The 24,730-nt window shown below is 35.3% G+C and overlaps 1 protein-coding gene across 1 annotated transcript; it reads right to left on the bottom strand.

Moving 5' to 3' along the window:
* Window positions 1–2,710: 2,710 nt before the first annotated feature.
* LOC149240007 (potassium transporter 5-like) lies at window positions 2,711–6,624 on the bottom strand. The gene is made up of 9 exons (XM_089373608.1): window positions 6,395–6,624; window positions 5,859–6,087; window positions 5,512–5,760; window positions 5,333–5,383; window positions 4,952–5,212; window positions 4,804–4,856; window positions 4,586–4,700; window positions 4,182–4,436; window positions 2,711–3,805 (listed from the first exon to the last, which is right to left on the bottom strand). Exons 1-9 carry the CDS (start codon window positions 6,593–6,595, stop codon window positions 2,811–2,813), a joined length of 2,409 nt encoding a protein of 802 aa, XP_089229734.1. The 5' UTR covers window positions 6,596–6,624; the 3' UTR covers window positions 2,711–2,810.
* Between the last annotated feature and the right edge of the window lie 18,106 nt (window positions 6,625–24,730).

Raw genomic sequence — 24,730 nt, 5'->3', positions numbered from 1 at the left:
TGGCTTGAGCTAGCTTGTGAACTTAGAGAGTTGAGCATGCTTATGCTGAATTGTTCTAGTGAGAACAAGCTTTATATCTTCCAGTGAGAACAAGTTTTATATCTTCACTCATATTTCAGATATATGCAATACCGATAGTGGGGTTTTAAGCAGTGGATTTCCCTAGATACAACTTTTGTTATTTGTCATTGATTCATCTTCTTCTTGTTCATATTGTTTTCATCAATTTATAGGCGTCCACTGGTTGAAAGTAGAAGTAAATTCTTGTCCTGTGCTTTAGTACATTGCATGAGCTTGTGAATCCCCCTTGATTTTCTACATACAAAGTCTTCATATGAGACGTTCTCTAAACTAGAAGTAAAATCTCAAACCCAGGAATATAACATTTTGAACAAAACCATGAAGTTTTGAAAAAAACTGAGTCTACAATAAATTTTCCCCTGTACAATTTCTATTATCCTAAATGGATTTCATGTTATCGTTCATTCAAAACATAAGACGATAAAAAAATTAAGACATGTATACATGTACACTTGCATTTTTGTACATGTTGACTTACAAAGAAACAAAAGAAACAAAATTCACCAAAAACACCCCAAAAACACACTCACAACATTGCAAAGCTCAGTGGAAGGACTGACTTGCAATTCCACATTAGCCTCATTTGCCTCACAAAACTGCTAAATCTGGAAGATTTCCAACTCTTCAAAGCAAGAGCAAGAAGGAAACAAATTGAATTCAGAGAAGCCGACTGAAATTTGCTACGTGACCAGGGCCGCTCGCAGTGCACGTTGAACAAAGGTTACAATGATTTAAACTTGAACAAAAACTCAATAATATGGATAATACACTATGGATAATACACAATGCAGGTAGGGAACTAAGAAAGAGGGATCGATAAACCCATAAATAAGATTGCTAATTAAATTTGGCTCGACACGACAACAAATATGTTTAACGAGCATCATGGAAGTAAATGGTTATGGGTCGTACACCAAAAAAAATCGTCACAGTATGGAGGTGTATCCCCTGTTTTCGTTTTATTTAGGTTTCATATTGGTATTGAATTTAGGTCAGATTCCAAATTCATATCTGCATTGAATTTAGGTCAGATTCCAAATTCATACATGCATTGAATTTATATCAGATTCCAAAATACTCAGAAGACATAACTAAAAAAATTGTTCTTTTCTATTTTACAATATTCTTGAAGTGAGCTTATTTCAAAATATTTTTAACATCTAAATAATTTTAAAATAATTTTTAATATATAATTTAAATATGATTTTAGTTTTATTATTTTATTCTTTTAATTCTATCAATAAATTTTACCATCTCCTTATAATTTATTGGAATTTTTTTTTTTAATAAACAAAAATCTGTTAAATCTATATATACTTAATTTACAGTGTTTGTATGGCTATTATATTTGCAATTATAAAGCTATTTTTTTTTAAATAAAATAAAATAAAATTATAATCTCACTTATATCATCAAAATTTAAAAAACCATTCGCCTGCCTTTTATTTCTTCCTGCATTCGACTGATTAAATTTTCATCGTCTTTTTTGTGCTGCCTATTCCCACCATAGGGACTGCTTAGTCTTTCATATTTATCTTTTACCTGAAAACGTGCTATTGCGCTTAAGTCACCCAGACAACTATTGAACCAATGCCTGGTGTTTTGAAATAACGTTAAGAAAATCAAATTTCCCTTCAAATTTATCAAAGAAGTATAATACATTCTTTTAAAACCTGTGTCCTAAAAATTTGAACATTTGGATTGAATATACATTTATATTCAAGCACATTATATATACAAGTAAACTCTATGGAATTTCATCTATATTTAATCACGCCACACCTATCTTTTATGATACGTGTTTTATTATTATTTTAAAAATGTTTTTTATTATTTTATATTTGGTAAAGCATAGTCGGTATATTAATTTTTTATAATAATAATTTAATTTAGTAGATTTCAATTGGTATTTTCTTTAATAAAGAATTATTATTATTAATTTTTTATATTCAATAAATATAATGGATATGTTTAATCATACATTTGCATATGTTTTTTTAATTAGATATAATTTTTTTCCCTTATTTGGATTTGATGATATTTAGGTGAATATGAATAGAGTGTACATATATGCAAGGTTGAACAAGTTCTATATATACGTAATGGTTATAATTTAGATATTTTGTTACACCATTTCCTGTTTGTAGATATGAATGATACAAAGGCAAAATTATTTAATATTTATTTCTTTTAAAATAGCACTGTATTAGTGGAAGATCACCCAATTGAAATGACTTCTATGGTGGAAAAGATAAAAGGAAAAGGACGACAGCTATGCAAAAGGATAAACAATTGGGGAAGACGCAGAGAGGAATCAGACGTTGCTTAAACAGGTCATATGCCGGAAGCACGGAGAGAAGAAAACCACGAAAATGTATTTTCGACATATAAATTTCCCACTGGAATTTTCATGGGACTACCTATAAGAAAACCGCGTAATTGTGTATTCCACATATAGATTTCTGGCTGGGATTTTTAAGGAACTATCTATATCCTATTGAGTATACAGATTGTATATAGTTTAATCGAAATCATAGATGAAATACAGGACACGAAAATTTTTATGAAACAATCCTGAGATGTTGATGTTTGAATTTCGAAGAAATTTGTGGCCCTCAAATATAAGTACCCCAATTAGTATACATAACTCATATGGGCAATTTAGCCAATAGGGGGCTGCCACCTTATAGGGGCTTAAAGAAATAAATTTACATATACAAAAGTATGGTTTAGATATAATAAGTCATGCCGACTTGCAGAAGATTTTTGTGTGGAATTTCCAAAGCAGCTTGTCCCTTTCTGCAGTTCCTACGCAAAATGTTATATGCAAAATTTACTATAAATCTCTTGAACAACGATGAATCTTTGTTTGCAATAACCTCACTATCTCCCAGCAAATATACCACACCTGATTTCTTTGCATTTTCTAAGAATTCTAACTCTTCCTCCATGCGCACCATGCTGCACGCATTCATCACTTCCTTTACGTTCACTACGCTGCGCGCATTCATGACTTCATTTTCAGAAGCAGCCTCAATATTGACTGTACTTTCTCCACAGATAGAACTATTTCCTTCATGCTGAGATTGCTTATTCATATCATTTCTGCATATGCAATCGAACTGTATAAATTCTCTCAAGGATTCCAGTAACTGGTTCTCAAACTCAACATTCCCAGTCCTAGTATCCCGATAACCATACCTAGCCACACATCTATAGATTTTGTGTTCTTTTGGACCAATTCTGCGAAACACAAATCGTTCATCAGCTGGAATTGTATTCACAGGCAGGTACTTGACACAGACGAATACAAGGACTGAATGCCTGGCAGGGAGGTTTCTCATGAAATGCTCAAATATTGCTGGAACTCCTTGTGCTAGTTCTGTGTATAGAAGCCCAATCCCCGGAACTGTGGTCACATCCAGACTCGAACCCAGGCTTAACATGTGTTCTGTTGACACCTTGTGTTCTACTTCATAGGCGTATCTCTTTACATGCACATAATGCCACACATACATTACAAATAACAATAATGCTGCAAAGGCGGTTGGAAGGTATCCACCTTGGGGAAACTTGTACAGCACTGCCGAGAAGTATGTGAATTCGATGGCTCCAAATACAGTGACGAAGATAACGATCAGCAATAAATGAGTCTGCCATATCATAAGCATTACCAGTGTGAGGAAGGATGAAGTTACGATCATAACCCCGACCACGGCTATGCCTGCATCCAATTTACATACATGTCACAACTTTAATATATAAATTTATTCAAGGTTCGAATGTGATAACTAAATCAGCTGATTCTTAAACATTTTTTAAAAATCATAAATTAAATAAATATTCCAACTATAAATCATCTTTGTCCCTCATATCTTAAGTCACAAACGGATTTCTACATATGAATTCCCTGCTTCTATTTCCATCCTAACCATTCTGATCCACCAAACATATCCAGAGTGTATTCATTTTAACCATTTTGAATCACCAGCCCATAATTTAATCCACTGACTTATCAAGAATCACACTGACATCAATTTCTGTGAAATAAATTAGGTTATGTTATATATTTTAATTTAACAGCAATAGTACATACATACCATAGGCATTGCCGATCTTTGTAGTATCTTGGAAAGAAATGGTGACAATGACGCATGCCAACATGAGAATGTAGTTGATTTCTGGAATATAGATTTGGCCTTCATGCTTTGATGAAGTGTGCACCACCGTAACGCGTGGAAAGCATCCGAGGGACATGGACTGCTTTATGATAGCAAAAGTTGCAGAGATCATGGCTTGGCTTGCTATAATAGAAGCAACAATTGCAACTGCAAACATTGGCCAATATATAGCTCCTGTTACAAAATTTGAGTCGTTTGTCATTAGAAAAAGTGGACTCATTCTTAAAAGCTATCAAAAATTTTAAATCATCCAGAGCAACAACAGGGAACTCGCCCTTAGACTGTAAACAAAACAGAGCAAATTAAAGGATAAGTGAAGTTACTTGGAGTAGATTTGTAAAATGTATCTGACACATTTTCAGGGAACTTCTTGAGATATGCAGCTTGGCCCACATATGCGCAGATTAAAGCAGGATAGACTATTCCAGTAAAGGCAATCTGGCGAAGACCGAATGTCAGACTACTTGCATACATAATCTTAAAAATCTTAAAATTGAAATGTAAATTTAAATTTACTTCACATTTTCATCGATATCCATACCTGAATTGAACGAACCGAAAAATGACCTAGATCTGCGAACATAGCTTCAGTTCCTGCATAGCACCCATCTAAGGTAAGCAATGAAGCCTCGCTTTGGTAAATTAGAAAAAAAAAAAAGGATTCACACAAGTGGTAGCATGCTGTATACCTGTTACACAGAGAACTATTCCTCCAAGTGAAATCCAAGCCCTCTGTGAATCTCTTCTGAAGTATTCAAAGATGTATTTGGGATAGAAAGCTCGGAACACAGTTGTATCATATTTGACGATGTTGTAGATGCCAATGAAGGCAATAGAGGAGTACCATATCAAGATCGCTGGAGCAAATGAGTAACCAACTTTTCTGGTTCCAAATCTCTGGACAGAGAATAGCATAACTAAGATCGCCACTGATATCATAGCTACCGCCTCTGCAAATCCAATTGCAAATTAAATTCAGTTATTGCCAACATCATTTTAAACTTAAACTCAGAGAGAATCTTGATGAGTACTTTTTTCTTTTCAAAACAGAAATCTTGATGAGTACTTACCCTGGCTGATTGACTTGTCAACCTGCCGTATCCCTTGAACTGCTGATAAAACTGTTGCATGGAAATAATATTAGCTTTCAATGCCATTAAAAACCAAAACCAGTGAGTAGAATAATAGTCTTTATAGTAAGGATTTTGCCTAAAAATTGGAGAGATTGGATTTGGTGGAGGAATAATACCTGAGATACAAGGAGTGAGCACACCGTCTCCAATAACCATGGAGGTACCAAGAAGGGCCAGTATGAGCAAAATTGTTTTAGCTGCATTACTTTTTTCTAAAGCTTCTTTTATCTTCAAAGCTCTTTTGAGCTCCCTGCTGGGAACTGCAAGCTTATATGATGAAAGCTCTCTATCCTCTGTTTGTTGATTGGGAACCACGCTCACTTTTGCATGACGGCATATCAAGGAATAAAGTGCAAACGTCCCACCTGCCATCACATTAATCTTCACAATCAGCTTCAGCTTATATCCAAAATACAGAGAGAAAATTAACGTTGGATATTATATTTTGGATCATATTACATACCATCTCCGTTATCATTAGCCCACAGTACAATGAAAACGTATTTGAGCAGTGGCAAAAGAGTGAGCGAGTATATTATGAGAGACAGAGCACCAAGAACATCATCTGGATGACGGATACCATCTGTAAAAGTGGAAGCAAACACATAAAGGGGAGAAGTTCCTATATCTCCATAAACCACTCCAATACTCTGAAAGGCCAACTGGAGAATGGAAGCCACTGTAACCAGATTCTGCAAAAACAATAAAAGCATAGCTCTAATTAACTGATTGACTAAACACCATCATCAAGCTTTGTATTGAACATCATTTTAAGTAGAATCCCTTAATTGCATTGTTCTTAATTTTCACAAACTGAGGAAGCCTGATAACGAGAATTCTAAATGTTAGAACTATGGCTTCAAAAAAACTTATATTCAAAAATCATAGACTAACCCAACACACTTAAATTTTAGACTATACAGAAATCACAGAGATATAACAAAGCCCCCAAGAATTATAGTATAATATAAATGAATTGATTTTATTATTGATACTAACCGAGCCATGAGTAGCCATTCCAGAAACTGTACTCGACTCCAAATCTAAGGAGTCAACCCGCTTGAACTTGTTGCACTGAAAGTTACCATGCAGCTTGTTTCCTTTTAAAACATCGCCCTCTTCATTCTCCACTCCATTAACCATCACCTCTATCTGCACGTCCTCTGCTTCCTTCGAGGCTATCTGTGCTCCCAACTCCATTTTCTTCCACTTCCAAATATCGCAGAGCTGTAACATAACACAAAACTACAACGCCCATATGCCATTTTATAAAGGGTTTGCAACCCCTCTGCTGGGCGTAATTGGAATGTTAATTGAATTCCAAAAGGCGTGTCGCCCTGTTTCGTGGAAATTGTATGAATATTCAAAACACGTTCGCAGAAAAAAAAAATCAGATTCAAAACAAGGTCAAAATTGTCGACTGAAACAGAATCGGCTGCTGCGGCCATCTCCCAACTGAGGTTGCACTGGCTTTTCCGACTGTTGCACTGGCTTTTCCAAATCTTGACACGTGGAAAGAATGTGGAAATCTTGACCACAGACGCGCAGAGAGAACTTTTCAGTTACAGGAAAGACGTGTGTAATAGAACCACGCATAAAAAATGTGTGTTGTCACTGTCACCAGACCCCCTTGTCTATTTCTGAATGACAATATACTCCACCAGAACCATCAAGAGTATATTCCCTCACACGCCAAGGAAACCCAATATATTCCCCAAGCGTAACTCAGAAGCCATCAGAACCTTTGATTTGCCATCTAGAAGTCGATCAAATTGAAGTGTCCTTTAAATAATTTAATAAAATAATAAATTTTTAATCATAATTTCATATTATTGTTATTTTTAGTAAATATGTTTATATTGAAATATGTTTCTAAAACTTAATTTAATTATCTTATTATTATGCTGTTTTTAAAACTTAATTATTATTTTGATATAGAGATTTAATTTTTATTCAATATTTATGTGGCTATGTGTTTATTTTGAAATATATTTTTAGAATTTTAATTTAGTTATAATAATTATTAGTGGATGGTATAGATTTAATTTCCAATGAATATTCTAAATATTTTTAACAATATTCACAAATCAAAAATTAAGATTTATCTTAAAAGTAATTATGTCATTTCTTTTTTCAATTAAATTGATTAATTAAAAAAAGTTATATGAAATGGGTTATGAATTTTTGAACATATGATATTGATAATCCATAATATTGATCCATGGTATTGTAACAAAGCTCATTTATAAATTATAAATCTTCCTGCTAAAATGAAAATGAATCTTCATCCTTATATATATATATATATAAATGAATCTTCATCCTTATATATATATATATATATATATATATATTAGTTAATTTTATGATTTTCAATTTTAGCAATTCCAGATGTATGGTAAAATGTTTATTATTGATTAATTTATATAGCTGTACTAGTTTAAAATATTATTAATAATAATTATAAGTCAAAAGTTGAAATTTATCTTAATAGTAGTTATGTCATTTTTGCTTTTTTAAGTAAATTAAGTAATTAGATAAATTTTCATATGAACATGGATTATGATTCTTAGGTATTTGGTATTTAGTTATAAAAATTTGGTTCTAAATTTTTGATAAAATTGTAAGGTGATTTTTGAATTTTGCTATAAGGTTTTGGTGTTTTTTTTTTTTTTTTTAATAAAATTGTAATGCTTAACGAAATTATAATATTTTATTTTCAGATGTTATAAAAATATAGTATTATATAATTTTTTTGAAATATTAATTAATTTAAAATTAAATTACGCAATGTTGTTAATCATGAGCTTATTGACGCGGGTTGACCATGTAAGTGGATGGACGCCACATTCTAGAATTCGTTAGAAAAAAGGAGGCAGTTGTATGCAGAAAAATATCAAAATTTAATGAGTGATCTTTAGAAGAAAAATATCAAAATTTAATGAAGATAAAATAGCACACACTCAAATATATTCTATTGTCTTTGAATGAGGAAATTACACACATATTTATACAATCAATAGTCTCAAGATAGGAATTCTATCTTAGACTTACAATAGTGTGGTTGGGAGATTCTCTCAACCACACACTAAACTAGGAGAAACTAAATTCCTATTATGTAGGAACAAACTCCTCAAATGGAAATTACAACCATAGACAAGTAGGAATTAATTGTTTCTAACTCCCCCCCTTAATGACTACTTGTCATGGTAGTCAAATCCACCACCATCAGGCGAATTGCATGTACAGAACCTCCAAAACACAATCTGCCTCCCTCAAACAGATCCACAACTTCTCTGATCTGCCTCCTCTCGCAGATTGTCAAACGAAGATGAGGATTCCCATGGATCCCCTTGAAGGTGAATTGGCGCGATCTTTCCGTAAAATTCTGCACCAATCTGGTATTTTGGCGTGGTGGCGCTATTAATGGCCTAACAGACACGCCAGTTGCGCATCCTGGCGCGACTGTCAGCGTGAAAAGCGTGCCAATGCCCTTCTACTCAGAAAATTAAAAAATCATCTGAGTCCGAGCCAGGTGTTCTGCAGTCCACCTACTCAATTGAGCACAAAGCTCTCGTGTACACCCAGCCACAAAGGCACCTCAAGCCACAGAGGCGATTCTGCCACAAAGGCAAGCACTTCAGTCACAAAGACTCTATGGATGGTTTCTGTCTCACCACCAACCATCACATTACAATGACAAAAGATGGTTTCAGGCTGACCATAAACCATTACAAAGTGGTTTTAAGATCACCATGAACTTTCAGATGCCTTTAAAACTTACATTTCATTCCACATTTTGGAGTTTCTAGGTACATACAATGACTATTACAACAACTGGACTTGTTTATAACATGCTAGGGAGTATATTCCACAAACCACACTAACTTAAACAAACATCTACTTTTGCTGTCCACCATAAACATTGTCGATGTTGCTTTACCTCATATGTTCATTGTTCACATCTTGGGCATCTTTGTCAAATAAATTCTTGGAACTCCATGCTTAACCTGTCATTCGTTAGAGTCGTGAATTCTAACAAAATAACTTTACCTACATTGAGTTAGCTAGGCTCAATATGGCTCAATAACTTTAAACATGATTCCAAGAAACTAAATAAAGCATAAATTCTTCAGGTTTAATTTCTCTATCTCTGCCCATAGATTATTATTTTCCAACTGCGATCATCATGCAGCTCCAACCAATATCCTTTGATGACATTTTCATTGTCATGTCATCATCGTATCTGGTAGTAGAACATTCATGACCATTCTTAAAACAATATACAACATGACATCATGGCAACACTTTTGATCTGCACCAAACATACTAGTGAATTGCAAATAGCAAACAAACCACGCAGTAGACTGGCATAGTAGCAAGGCATCAAGAACGTTGAGGAGATCCACGCACACCAACAGCTCACCAAAGAATTTACCCACGCTACTTTCTTCTCCACGCAGCAACTCTTGTTGACTTCCCAATGCAGAGGACTCGAAATGCTAATAGTTTACTTGAAGTTGATCAATGCCTACACATCACTCTGATTGCATTGCGCTTAATGATCACTGAGCACCTTTCGCAACCAGTCCTGCTAACATGATTGGGGATTTCTTAGTTCGTCTCTTTGATCTTCTTTCATGGGAAACCTCTTGCATGATTGCAGGTGGCTCTGTTGTCAACGCATACATTTTGACTGGGTACAATTCTTGAAGAAAGCCTTTCTGGGCCTTCGTTTTGTATATATATAATCCCGCCTTGGCTCGATTAAAAAAAATGCAACGAAATCAACATCTATAAGGTGACCAATACACCATTGAATCCATATAACATCGTATCTGCCTTCGCTTGGGGTGAATTCCCGCAGAGAAATACAGTAAAAATTCACAGAATGATTTGCCACTAATTTGGACTGACTTCCAACCTTCATACGCCGAAGGATTCTTTCCATCTAAAGCATACACACAACAGGAAAACATCACATTCGTTGTGCATTCCAACAGGGTCACATCGGCTTCACGTCTCTGCCGCTTTCACCAACTGCTTCTTAGGAGGATGGGACTGCGAATAAGCTTTAATGTAATAGCCATATTCGTTAACGAAGTTGGGCGTCTTAGTATGCAGGTTAAAAGGCTTCTCCGGCTCCTCAAATCTGCCTACATGCTTCTTTGATGCCCATGGCCTTGACTAGAACTGATCATTCCTCTGTTGGTTGCCCAGAGAAACCAGCGCTCCAACGTTCTCCAACGCTCTTTCCACGACACTCCTTTACTACCCACTGCAATGGCATATCTTAGATCGTTCATATTTGGGCAGCGTCCATCTCCACGCAGCCGGGAACAATACAACAAACAAATCTGCCTCTTGAGATTCGATTTGTGCAGCCTTCTAAAGCTTTTACCAACAGCGCTCCAGGCTCAGTCCTATGCAGCACTAGAAATTCTCTCTGATGGACAAACAAAAAATTTAATAAATCTATACACACTCAGTAATTTATTTCTCTATGCCCAGGAAGGGCCAGAGACCCTTACGGGCTCTGAAGCTCTAATTCTTGATCTCGATCACGGATTTCGGCGTGAGCAAGATTCTATCGAGGACATTGGATCCTTGCAATTCCTGCGTCAGAACCTACGTGTACATGAGCCCTGAAAGAATTGACCTCGGTAAGAATGATGAGCGCTTCAATGGGTACGCCGGGGATATGTGGAGCCTTGGCCTCGCCCTCCTGGAATGCTATGTCGGGCGGTTGCCTATCCTGGAGGGTGGGATCCAGCTCGACTCGCCGATGCTCATGTTCCTGATATGTGATGGGGAACCACCCGCTCCCCCGCCTTCGGCTTCTCCAGAGTTCCAGAGCTTCATCCGCTACTGCTCGCAGAAGGACGGGTCCTCGGTAGATTGACACAAATCCTTGGCACCATGGATGTTCACGTTGACACCTTGTCTAGTAGATCTCATGTCCCTGGGAACAGAGAAAACGTCACTGACCCCAACCTCAATGAGTCTTCGCGCCAGGTGACGCCCCAATGTCGAGGAGGGAGCCATTGGAGCTAGTCTCCCATGTTCGCTCAGCAATGGGAAAGCCACTAATTTGTTGCAGGGGGGGGGGGGGGGCAACATCGCTGCAAGATCCATCGATATGCAGGATCCACGCACCAGCAGATCCATCAGCATGCAGACCCGCCTCAACACTTACGAACGCCGTCGGCTCGACTATGGTGCACCACCGGAATAAAAAATGGACAAACAAATCAAACATAAATTGAGAAACAAACAATAATCAAACTCGTTATTTCCCTCAGCCCAGGAGGGGCCAAGCCCACAAGGGACGAGGCCCTCTGAAGCTCTGATACCAAGATAAAATAGCACACACTCAAATGTATTCTATTATCTTTGAATGAAGAAATTACACACATATTTATACAATCAATAGTCTCAAGATAGGAATTCTATCTTAGACGTACAGTAGTGTACAAACTAAACTAGGAGAAACTAAATTCCTATTATGTAGGAACAAACTCCTCAAATGGAGAATTACAACCATAGACAAGTAGGAATTAATTATTTCTAACTTGGTTGGAGACGTGAAATGTGAAATTACTTTTTGGTCGCACACGGACGAGAATAAACGCAGACCTGAAAAATATAAAGTAACTCATTTGATTAGTCCATATTTACGCGGACTGAACACGAGTTGTGTTTTTTCTGTATCACAGGAAAATTTTGTGAAAAATTTTTCTCACGATGACGTGGAAGGCCAACAGTGATCCATCCGTAGAAACAGGTCCCAATTGGCCCCGTACGTCATATCAAATCGGGTTTAAAATGGTCCCCGGATCTTTTTATGGAACCTCCGCGGTAAGTTCACCCATCCTCATTGTTCGTGATGTCCATCATGCATGCTAGATGGACTATCTCCTCAAATTTGCATTTGCTCAGTCATTTGATGCTGACAGGTTCCACCTTCTCGTGCAAGTTCGTCCATAGAATCCCACCGACAGTGACTGTGTTTATATATATATATATAAAATAATAATAATTTTTTAAAATTAAAGTTATAATTTATATATATTTTTTAATTTTATCCATTTGAGAGGTATAATTAAGTCAATATTTTAATATTTATTACAGATTATTCTTTATTCTAGTTTAATTTATATGGTTGTACTAGTTTAAACTAGCAATTGTATCAGATGTTGTAAATTTGTAACTATTTCCTTTGCAACATAATTTATTGTGTTTAACAACAGGTAATAAATTAATAGAATTTTACAACATGTTTAATTTGACTGGAGAAATCTATCATCTTCTCAACAAAGATACATGGTATTATGTGTTTTATGACCTCCTAAAAGATGGTATGTGATCTATATGTTGGCTTCTCTAGAACTGTTTACTTTGCAACATAAATTACTTCTTCTAACAAAAAGTAATAAAATAAATTTATCTCTACCAGTTATTTGTATTATTACTTTGAATTAAAAGTTATTCAAACTTTTATATTTGTTCTCCCAAATCTTTTTTTAGTCTAACATCATTTGTGAATCTACTTGGAAGTTATCTATGTTGAACAAAACACTTCTCACGGTCCAATAACAAAAACAAAAGTGAGATTAGGCAGTATGCTACATATCCTACTCATAACAGAAAGATGCACTTGCTTGTTTGACTTAATTTCTTCCCTTGTAAAAGGAATCGAATGCAAAATGAACGGACAAAACCTTACAAAAAGGCTTTGTAAATTCATTGCTCAAAGACAATGTCTTAATATAATGTTCAATGTTCTCAACCTAGATATCACTGAATTCATCCATAATGTGAAGCTTGTAGGTACTTGTGAGAGGTTTGAAGAATTTAGTGTCCAACTTATTCGTGGGAATAAGGAAATTGGCGTCACAAATATGTGGGTTATTGTTGTTGCTAGTGCCACTCTTTGTATTTGATCATAGTGGGCTCATTGCTCGGCTTGACATCATAGAAACATCATCTTCTCTACTAAAGTTGGAGTCTCTGGTAGTCAAATTTGGGAGGATTGAAGAGAATATATGTATGTATTATGATGCTTAGCTAGGCTTCTAAGAGGGAACAATTTGATAGAATTCAATCACTGAAATTTGTGAGGAGTAGAATTCCCTTGCGAGGAAGATGATTTTCTCACTATAACGTGAAGTTTTCCATCTTCACCCATCTCGACATTAGTTTGCAGATGTTATCTTCCATCCAGCGACATAACATTTGACCCATCTCTAAAAGAACCAATGTGATTAGCATCCCCAGGGAACTCTTCAACTGTGAGCATCTTAGCACTTATATATTCAAACAAAAACAACAAAAGTGTGTAGCTTTGCACTTGTAAATTTGGATCTCTTTCGCTTTCCTTCTAGCAAATTATTTCCATATACCTTTGAATTAATATTAACATTAATGTTTGTGTCTTTAGTGACAAGTACTATGTTTATTCTATCATTTCCACAAATGATAGGCTCTTATTATTTCCACAAATGAACAAGTTTTAAGAAATGGATATGAAGATAGTCAGCCAAGTAGTAGCATTCCATTTGTTTTTGTCTTCCATCAATATATGATAACCATTTTTTGTATGTCTTCATGGAGACATATGTCTTCCATTTTTTTTTTCCTTGCATCAAAATATGCTAACTTTTTTTTTTCTGTATGTCTTCATAGTGACATATGAATGTTGATGACTTAATGAAAAACTTTGGAATTCCACCACATATCTCCTCTATCTTGTTCAATTTGGCTAAAATTCATTTGGTTCTCCTTGTCATCTGTCTTATCATACATTTCATTATTTAAAAGATTCATTGCTTATGTATCATGAAGGCAACAACATCACACCTGCCATTGTCACTTGCAGTGATAAGCAACCTTAGTGATAGGCAAAAGTTATTCATGCAAAGCTCTGCACAAAACATTGTCAATGTGAATTTAAATAGGACAAGAAGGCATAGACATAAGAAAAAACTTTTCAAGTGGATGTCTTTGTAAAACATCATTTACATAAATTTACCAGCATAGAGCCTCCTACACATAGGTATTGCATGGATACTTACAGCCTGGGGTGGAAGCTAGATTTTACGAATATGAGAAAAAAATGAGCTTCAATCTGTTTCTTTTTAATCGTTGATAGATCAAAGACTAAGGTAGATAACAATTTTTAATATTCATGAAACATGGGTGGAAGACATATTTGTCTCTTCATGTAACACTAATCAAATGTAATGGAAAATAATAATGAAAAATAAATAATTGTTTTGCTCCATCGAAAAAAATATGGAGAAAGAAAAGAAACATACCATAGCCTGTATGAATAGAGTTTAGAGAGGTATTTGGTCATGAACTTGACAAGAATGACATGCTTTTCAGATCTTCTTTAGATGAACTCACAATTTGCATTCGAAAAACTGATCATATGTAAGAAATTTGGTGTGTTTTCAGGTAGACTGTGAAAAATGTAAGACATGTAAGAGAATTGTGTCCTTACAAAGTTTTGGGAAACATCCATTTACAATATAAAGAGATTGAGGGCTTAAAATTCTAAGGAAGAATGTATTTTAGTTCAGGTGCAGGGATTTAGGACTTCCTATTTTGAAGAATCTCATCCCTAGATGGCTTCCTCTTTATGTAAAATTAATTGGGTTACACTGCAACTCTATGAAATTTTTGCCTATCTCCAATGCCCGTCCCCAATGAGGATGGTGTTATTTTTTAGGCTTGTTATTCGCCATCGCAAAATAGAACAGTAATAGAACAATATTGCCGACAGGTAGCATACTTGAATGATCTCTTGTTCATTGTGCCAACTTCTTTCTCAAAATGTTTAATCACACACTTGGATGAATTATCAAATGCCCAGTGGTTGTTGACTTTCCCAAGTCGACATGGCCAATAACCACGATGTTGATATGGGTTTTGTCCTTACCTGTGATAAATTATAAGCTCTTAAAAAAAATGCCTAGATTCATCTATAGAATCAAAACCATTAAAGAACAACATCACATTAGCGTAGAGAGCAAAGAGACTCGCACAAGATGAAGAGGAGAAAACAACTTCAGCTCTGAAATTTGCATCTTACATCGATAGACAAAAATGACTTGCATAGGTTTGACAATTCGGTTCCCTGATGCTATCGCTAGTTATCCTGGCCCAAGGACTCCTTGAGCCAGAGCTACACAGGCATAAAATATTCAATGGTGCTGGACAGGGATGATGACCAGTCAATAGGGTGTCTTTATAACCGCCTTGGCAAGGAAATACTTCCAACTAACTTCGCCTAATCATCCAATGGTTGAACATCCTCTAATTGTCTGCTGCTATCTTACTAGCTGGTGCTAGGTCAATAGCATGATATGTAGATAGATATGCATATTTGCAACAACATCTTCTGGTCTGGTCCGACCGATCTTGCTAGATTATACTCTTCATCAATTAGAACCCACTCTATCTCTAGGAATATAGCATAGGACCATCCCAATTGCTATACTATGCCACATCATTAGGAGAGAGAAATTGTGTAATTAAGGAGGGAAGTATGAACATGCCAACTTTTCTATATAATGAATAAAATATATCGGTCGGATTAGGGAAGCTTGGAATATAGTTTCAAACATGTTCACCGAATATGGAAAGATTGATAATCAGCTGATTCGCTAGCAATGACCTCCTTCCCGATCAACTCATCGTCTAGCAATGACCTTCTTCCTGACAATAACTTACCTTTTCCATCCCAACCCAGCAGTTAATCAAAGCTGAGATTGAGAAGACTAACTGAGTTCGTCCAAGATCCAAGCTAAGTATTGAGGCCAAGTATCCCACCAATCAAATGAATCTGTGCCGTAGGCATATCTCAGTTTTATGAAACATAGTAGTCTTAATGAAGTAATATATTAGCTAAACCTATCTATTCCAACTATAAGGTTTCTTAGATGAATGAGTAAGCCTAATCTCCCTGCTCTACAGGCATGTAGTTAGATCCAAAGTAGGTGCTTCCAGAGTGGCCACAGGTCTGTAACGTACTGGTAAATAAGCCACCATAGCCAGTCCATATAGCTAACCCAATGAATCTAGTCATATAACCTAGTAAACGGTAGTCCCAAGTATGCAATGACCTACCTCCCTATCCTATAGTTCCAATCATCAGGTCTAGCTAATAGGTCTGGCCAAAAGTTGTTCTAGTCACCGATTATCTATTGTAAGCCCAAATTACCATGCAGGTTAACTTCCTGGTATTCCAACAATTAGCATTTTGTTCCTAGTTTTGGTACAATAATAGATAGTTTATCCAGGTGTTCCAGCTTTTGGTACATTCCGAGGCTACGTAGTTTCATTCTCAAATCAAGACCAAGATTGACTAACTATAGGATGTTTGAAGGAAAGGGAAGTAGTGGTGGCTATTAAGCATACTTCTACTTGAGCATGGTGGGACTACAATACTGGCACCACAATATGGACTACTACTATGATTACTTTGATGGCTACATGGAGTTGTGTTTAATCGATTCTTATCAAGACTATAAGCTATGTCCCATTCATCGATGACCCACTCAACAATCCTACCCTGGCTGGACCACTCTAATTGTGAGTCCATAATGTATCGAGAAGTTGATGCGAATAGTCAAAGAACTTTAGTTGTTGTAACCAAAGTTGATAGAGCTCTAGAAGGCCTGTTCAAGAAAGTGACAGTTCATGCTGCTCATATTCTTCATGGTTATGCCTGTGTCAAAAATAGAATTGGGTGTGACTCTATTGCAGAAGAAATAGAAAGTGAAAGTGACCTCTTTACAACAAATCCACACCTTTCACGTATAGATAAACCAATGGTTGGAATACCCGTATTGGAAGAAAGGTTTATGCACATTCAAGAAATGGGAATTCAAAATTTCCTTCCAGATGTTGTGAAAAAATCAATATTACACTTTTCAATAGGAAATCATAGTTGGATGCATTACCTTGACATTCTTCTAATTCTGTTGAGGGAATGGTTTAGTATATGAAAGTGATGGATGCCATTAAAGGTATCTTGAACAAGATTAATTTGATGGGTGAATTTGAGGATTTCGAGGATGAGCCTGAAATGCATTGTGCTCCTTGCCTAAGAAGGAAATTCAAGATTTATTTTTGTTTTCTGTTGAAAGAAAGAGAAGCATCAAGAAATAATTTTCTATATGAGGAATTAGTGTTATTGGAAGAGGCACAGGGCATAACCCTTCTGGAATTTTTACCTCATTCTGCTTGCATGACTTTGCTAAAGAAACAGATGGACTCTGTCTTTGAGATAAGAAAAAACTTAGTCATCGATTTCTGCGAGTATCTGGACAAATTCATATGTTGGGGAACCTACAGGCTGTGACCACGGTGAAAACACAAGAGGAATAATATTAGTTAAGAGTATTTATATGACCGAAAATAAGTTAAAGAAAGACATACATTTAATTAAACCCTGCTTGAGGAAGAAATTTCTCACTTGAGCAAAGCTTGGCCATGACGTCTCTTCACAACAGGGCTTCAAGCCACTCCTACACAAAATTAAAAGGGAGCGAACTTAGGTAATGAAAATTGAATAAAAAGAGGAGGATATGGCAAGAATATTACCTGAAAATTGTTGAAGAGAGGGTTAACCCCCATGAGGCAACCCTACATCCTCAAATTGATGTTGAAAGTTGAAAACCTTGTCAAAACCGCAACACTCCTTGTTGTTTTTCCTCATCACCGTGATTGAAAAACCCTAAAGAGAATGTTGTAAAAATGTCGGAGAAAAAAGAAAACGAGACTGTAAAAGCATGAAGAGAATGTTGTAAGAATGTTGGGAAAAAATAAAACGAGAACACAAAAAGGAATATTTACCTATACGGTGCGATGGGTGTGCTGGGAAAAGGTGGAAACCGCAGGTGTATATAGTTTTTTTCCTTTTGTCCTGACCTAACTATTAAGGTTTTAAGCGCCTTCACTATTAGTGTTTGTCCCAACTAACTATTAATCCAAGGAACTATTAGTCCAAGGGTTTGAAAATCTTTAATCATCTAACTTCTAATCAAATGGTGCAGGTGAGTACATAGTGGCAGCTGGGGGATTTGTTCTCAAACGGAAACACCTTACAGCGTAAATATTATTAATACTAGCCATAGGTCAAAGGTTGAGATTTATTTTAAAAGTAGTTATGTCAATTTTCTCATTTTAATTATATTGGCTAATTAAAAAATTGTCATATGGACATTGATTATGATTTTTTAGGCATGTGTATTAGTAAGTCATTTCATTGTAACAAAACCAATTCAAAGGTTCAAAATCTCCATGATTAATAATATATATATATATATATATATATGATGATGATGATGATGATGATGATGATTAATGTCCACTAAGACCAATGAATTCTATTGGACCTTTAAAAAGTTCTAAATGTGATTCTTCAAAATCTTATTTCTATGATAAAAAAGAAGGGAAAAAAGCGCACCAAGATCATTATAGTTGGGTTGGCTTAAGAAGTCAAGAAGATTGGAAGTGTAACAGAGGTTAGGGAAATGAGAGCGGATGTGAGTAAGATTTGGGTACTTTAAAAGGAACTGTTTTTCATCTTCCACCTTCTTAGTATCGCAAAACTGACAAATTCTATTGTCTAAGGGAGTCTTGGGAGTACACTGCCGCCTAGTTTCACTGCAAAACTCATGAGAATTAGTTCTTATCCTAGAGATGCTCATTTTTTTTCTTAGTGTTGGTCAAAACAAAGAGATAATTCTGGTTTTCAAGGGTGGGGTTGATCACCTCCTTGTAGTATCTTAGATTCCTTTTATCTTCTAGCTCCTTATCCTCTCACCATTTATTCTTAAATTTGGAGGTAATAGAATCTTTGACCCTATCCTTGTTTCCCATGATGATCTCCTCCTTTATCCCCTAGTGGTTGAGCCAAGACTTGCCATTTTTATGTCACCCACGCTTGAGGCTAATGTGGGGGTTTTGATTAAAGTTAGAAGCAATCTTGGGAAGCCTCCTGGATCCCATGTTTTAAAGCTTCTTCTTATACATCAAATACTTAAAAATAGTCGTGCTTTTAATGGGGGAAATGCCAACTTCTATCAAAAGGATAGGATAGATATTATTTCCCTATATCTTAAGGTTGTAGGTTATGAATTTCTTTTAAGCCATCTCAATCTTTCTCCACGACTCTTAAGATATACTACAACCCCAAACTTCATATCTTTATAATTAATTAATTTAAGTACTACTTCCTTTTATAATTAATAATAATAACCATTTAAAATAAAATTATAACTTAGTTAACTTTTATGATTTTTTAAATTTTAATTGTAAAATATATTATGAGTAAGTATTATGTTTATTAATATTTTCTGGTTATTTAATACGGATAATTACAATAATGTATTTTATATAATTAAAAATTAAAGTAAAAAATAAATTCTAAATAATATAAACGAAATCAGAAAAAAATCATATATTCTAAAAAAAATTATAAAAAATTTGATTTAAAATTTTAAAATTTAAGAAAATAAAACATAAATGTGGCATAAATATAAAGCATTCTCAGGTACTTTTTTTTTTTTTTTTCTCTTTCTTATACATGGTGTACCTTGAGAAATGTTAATTAAAATAACTCTAAATTACGAACAATGCAAAGAAAGTCCAAAAGAAGGCATGTAACTTAAGAATTTATGCAGGCAAGAGTAACCCCATCTCTTCCTAGAGCAGAGCTCCAGGTATGGAAACTCTCTGGTTGTGGCTCTGCATGCTACTCCTGAGATCTTTTGTTCTGCCTAGAAGGCTCTGAGACTTTTATAACTTATTGAGCAAGGGATTTGGAGGGTAATCTGCCCTATCCAATCTCCAGTTTGTACAATGACATTTTGTGTAAATTAATCACTAGATTTTGGGTCGACTACAATTCTCTGTCCATCCCTATGTTTGTATATACAGTTTTCTGCACGAAGCATGAGTTGTTTAGTTCTACAGGACCGCCCTTTTTATGAGAAATATGTATTATTTATGTTGGTAGAGTTTCCTATTGTTTTTAACCTAACAGGGGAATTCTGTTCCATGGCATCCCTGTTCAGGAACTTTCAAACTCTTTAATCTATGATCTTCAGTTTTTTTTCCACACAACTTATCTTCAAGTTTTGCTCTCTATTAATGATATGGTTGAACGCCCAGCTTTATGGTGTTAAATATTCATTCTATATTTTGGTTTGCATGTAATCTTGTTGTTTTCTTTCCGCTTTTGCGCTGGCCTGAGTCAGGATCTTCCACACGTCCTGTAATCCTTCCTATTCCTTTTCGAAACTACGTGGTTTTGAGTTTGGCACGACGTGGCGAGGTCAGGATGGTGAGTTTGTAACCCCACCCAAAACTACGGCTCCTCCTCTCTCAACTACTAGCTTCCTAGGGTCATTCCTCTGCTAGTCTTGGTAAGGGCGGTCTCGAGCCACCACACTTCTCACTTAGCTCATCTTTACAGTATTTACCAACACTATCACGGAAGCCTGTAGAGTTTCCTGGTTTATAAATAAAAGCATATTCGTGTCTAGGCACGAGGGTTATCCCACTTTGAATACTTATGACAATTACAAAAATCATGATTTCAATGTAAGAATTTGTTTCTACATGGAAAATATCGGCGCGACACTCGCTCTATTTCGGGCTAGTTTATGTTGCCTCGATTACCCTTATACGATTGCTTAGGGTTCCCTTGAACATTTGTTTAGTTTTTGCTGTTAGCCTGAGGATATTTCTTTCTCATCCTGTATTCAGGTTCTAAGAATTTCTGTTATCTTGTAAAATAAATTCCTTTACAGCAAAACTATTTTTCTTGGTTTTCCCTACTACATACAATCGACAATCGAGTCTACCAGTTTGTATACATCTTGAGTCTGAGAAATAATTTTATTTCCACCGATATGGTTACATTACAGGATGTGGGTCTTTTCTTTACTGACTGTCCTCGGTCATTAATATATATATATTTTTAAAAGAAAATAAAAAACTTCTCATCACCATATCGTGTACTTTTACACTCAATTCTATAACACTGCCACTTACAGGAATTAACTATTCTCTTTTCTTTTTTTGAATTAAGGCAGAGCCTCATACTTGTGTTGTCCTCTGCACTGCACTTCCGCTTCTTGTTTTCTTGATATGGTCAACTGCTTCACTGTAGCTAGTCCTCCACCCGACCATGAAACTGTCTTCCAAGACCAGTCTCCCCCCAGCTTACTCAAAGACAAATGTCTTTGCTAGTTGCAGCACTCCGCGCTCTTACCATATGATCCTCACCAGACTTGGTAAGCTACCCCTTTCCCCATTGCTTGTCCTCTATAGCACAATCCTCTCCTTTTTCCCCCCTTCTCCCTTTTTCCTGGAATCCATTCCACGGTTAGGGAGGGGAAAGGTGGTTAGGGTTTGCAACCGTTTCTTTATTATTCTTTTTTCTTTTAAATGTCTTAACTCCTTAGAAGTTACATATCATCCCTGTTACTGGGAAATTATTCCACAATTCCATTTCTGAAATAAAATAAATATTAATTAATTGATTCATGCAACATATAATAATCATCATCCTTTCATTTATGTCCTTCTTTTAACTGAGGTAAATAAAAATTTACAATAGTCTGGGGATATGACATCTCTATCATTCTTTCCATATGTCAAGATTTGGCAAAGCCAGTGTAAGATTTGGAAAAGCCAGGGAAACATCAGCTATCCATGGCAGATTCTGTTTCAGTCGACAATTTTGACATTGGTTTCAATCTTGATTATATATAAACTACACAACAAAGGTATATAATAACCTAACAATTAGAGATCTCGTTAGTACCATAGAATGAAAAGGTATCAATTCATGTCAAACCACCAATTTCCTATTTAACTTTAGAAATGAAACTTGTATTAATGATATATGTGCATGCATATTGTTCATAAGAATTTTTTTTTGGAAAATCTAAGAATGTCTAAGATTTATGTTACATAAGATGTCAAAAATCTGTATGAGAAGAAAAATTATATCACCAATAACAATATTGCATACCAAAAGAAAATTAATACAGGATAGATTTCTTTTTATCACTTCCAGTAACAACATTGTAACATCAATGAAATCTAATGTGTGCTATATTTCTTTCTAGAACAAATAACTAAATTTACAAAAGCATTTTTCATTTTGAAAGAAATATAGTGCATGCTAAATTTCCTTCCAGCACAAACAAAATCACAATGAAAGATGAAATAAATTTAATGAGTGTCTTATTTCCTTATACAACAAACACAAACACATGAAAATATTGTAGGATGAAAGAGATCTACCACATGCTAGATTTACTTTAGCACAAACATAAACATATTTCCAACAACAATAGTATGGGGCAAAAGAAATCTAGCACATGGCAAATTTTCTTCAAGCACAAACACAAGCACATTTCTAATAACAACATTGGAAGATGAAATAAATCTATCACATGTTATATTTCCTTCTAGCACAAAAACAAGCACATAACAACATTGAAGGGTGAAATAAATCAAGCACATAACAAGGTTGAAGCGTGAAAGAAATTTAATGTGTGCTAGATATATATCGAGCACAAACACAACCATATTTCCAATAACAATGTTGCAAAAAACACAATATAGTGAATGTTACATTTTCTTCTAGCACAAAACAAACACATTGTCAATAAAAACATTGCAAAGTGAAAGAAGTTAAATGTTTGTTATATTTTCTTCTAGCACAAACACAAGAACCTAACAATATTTTAGGCTGAAAGAAATATAACATGTTCTATATTTATTTCCAAAAAAGCATAAAAATATTGCTAAAAACTTTGTACGAGAAAATAAATCTAGCACTAGCCCAAACACAAACACATTGCCAATAACAAAATTGGAAGGTGAAATAAATGTAATGCGTGCTAGATATCCTTCTTGTGTAAACAGAGCATGCTAGATATCCTTCTAGTGTAAATAGAGCATGTTGGATAACCTGTTAGGGTGAAATAAGTCTAGCGCATGTTTCCTTGTTGATCCATCATAATGGCTATGGACTAGGATGGTTATAAGCCTTCAATGCAAGTTTGTTGACCAAATCTATTTCTATGAGTTTCACTCGTGACCCTGAGTCACAGAGGACATAATTTTTATCTTTTCTACCTATATCTTTATATGGAATAGTTTGTCAACTTCCTTATATTCCTATTACCAAAGGATACTTAGATTCACCGCAGTATGCAGTGATGTACAAAAAATTTCCACATCCATATCCAAGTTGTTTTCTACATGGTTGCTCAAATTTGTGGCTATGATATTTTTCTTCTTCACATCCTTCTTATAGTTCTTCATGTTGAGCTCTAAATGAAATTTATGGCACTTCTCCTCTATGTGACCATCAATGTTGCAATGGTTGTAGCTGTGGTTGCTAGGATATTTTCTTTGGTGTATTATGGTTGTTTTATTCTTGTTCTTACCCTCTTCCCACTTCTTATTCCCCTCCTTATAAGCTTCCTAGTGTTCCTTTAAAATTCAACCACTTGACTACCCTTTCTTCAGGCCTATGTTTTCCAAGTATTTTTCTTATACACAAGCCTCATCCACCATTCTAGGTTTGAACAACATCACCTTCTTTCACATATGGCATGATATAACCCCCCTACATAGTTGAGGAGTACATTTAGTTTCTTTGAAGAGATACCAAACATTATTTCCATCTTCCTAAATTATGTGGTGCACTCTTATACACTCTCCCCCTATGTCTTCATGAATCAATTCCAATGGATCCACTAGTCATCTATAGACTTGATAAGGTAGAGTTGGAACTTTATGAGAGTATTAAAATACTCATGCTTATTTATTGTAGGATTCCCGTCCAACCTAAGGATTTTCATGTGGATTTCCCACAAAGTTAGGGTATGGCCCTCTAATTTAAAACAAGTAAATAAAATTTTCATTTTCTCCCCATATGGTGAACACTAAAAAAAAATATATAACTATCATAACCAATTATTTAATTTGAAATCATCCACGTCACCTTGTACAACTTGATATCCACCTTCACTTCCATCTTGAAGAGAGAATGTGAATGGTCCATGATGCTCAAACTTAGGTACTCTTTTTCAATTTTCCTAGACATCTCCAAACATCTCGAGTTTATTGCTTAAAGATACCATGAGGAGGCTAACATTATATTTTATTTTGTAACTTGCACTTATAGTCGTACAAGCCATCCTTCTACCATATCTCAAAGGCTATTATAGACTAATTCATTGGCCACTGCTAGGCCCTTATGACCTTCTACTTAAATTGATCCCATCCCCTACA

The sequence above is a fragment of the Pinus tabuliformis genome, chromosome 8 (genome assembly GCF_031772625.1).
Source record: "Pinus tabuliformis cultivar Carrire ecotype Pingquan chromosome 8, CPIR1, whole genome shotgun sequence".
Lineage (NCBI taxonomy): Eukaryota > Viridiplantae > Streptophyta > Pinopsida > Pinales > Pinaceae > Pinus > Pinus tabuliformis.
Note: the sequence above shows the minus strand (reverse complement) of the source record. Positions and strands in the feature narration are given on the sequence as shown.

Coding starts and splice junctions, on each gene's coding strand:
- LOC149240007 (XM_089373608.1), bottom strand. CDS start 6,595: ATGGAGTTGGGAGCACAGATAGCCTCGAAGGAAGCAGAGGACGTGCAG. Junction 6,088..6,394: donor GAATGGCTACTCATGGCTCG/GTTAGTATCAAT, acceptor TTGTTTTTGCAG/AATCTGGTTACAGTGGCTTC. Junction 3,806..4,181: donor AAAGATCGGCAATGCCTATG/GTATGTATGTAC, acceptor AATTGGATGCAG/GCATAGCCGTGGTCGGGGTT.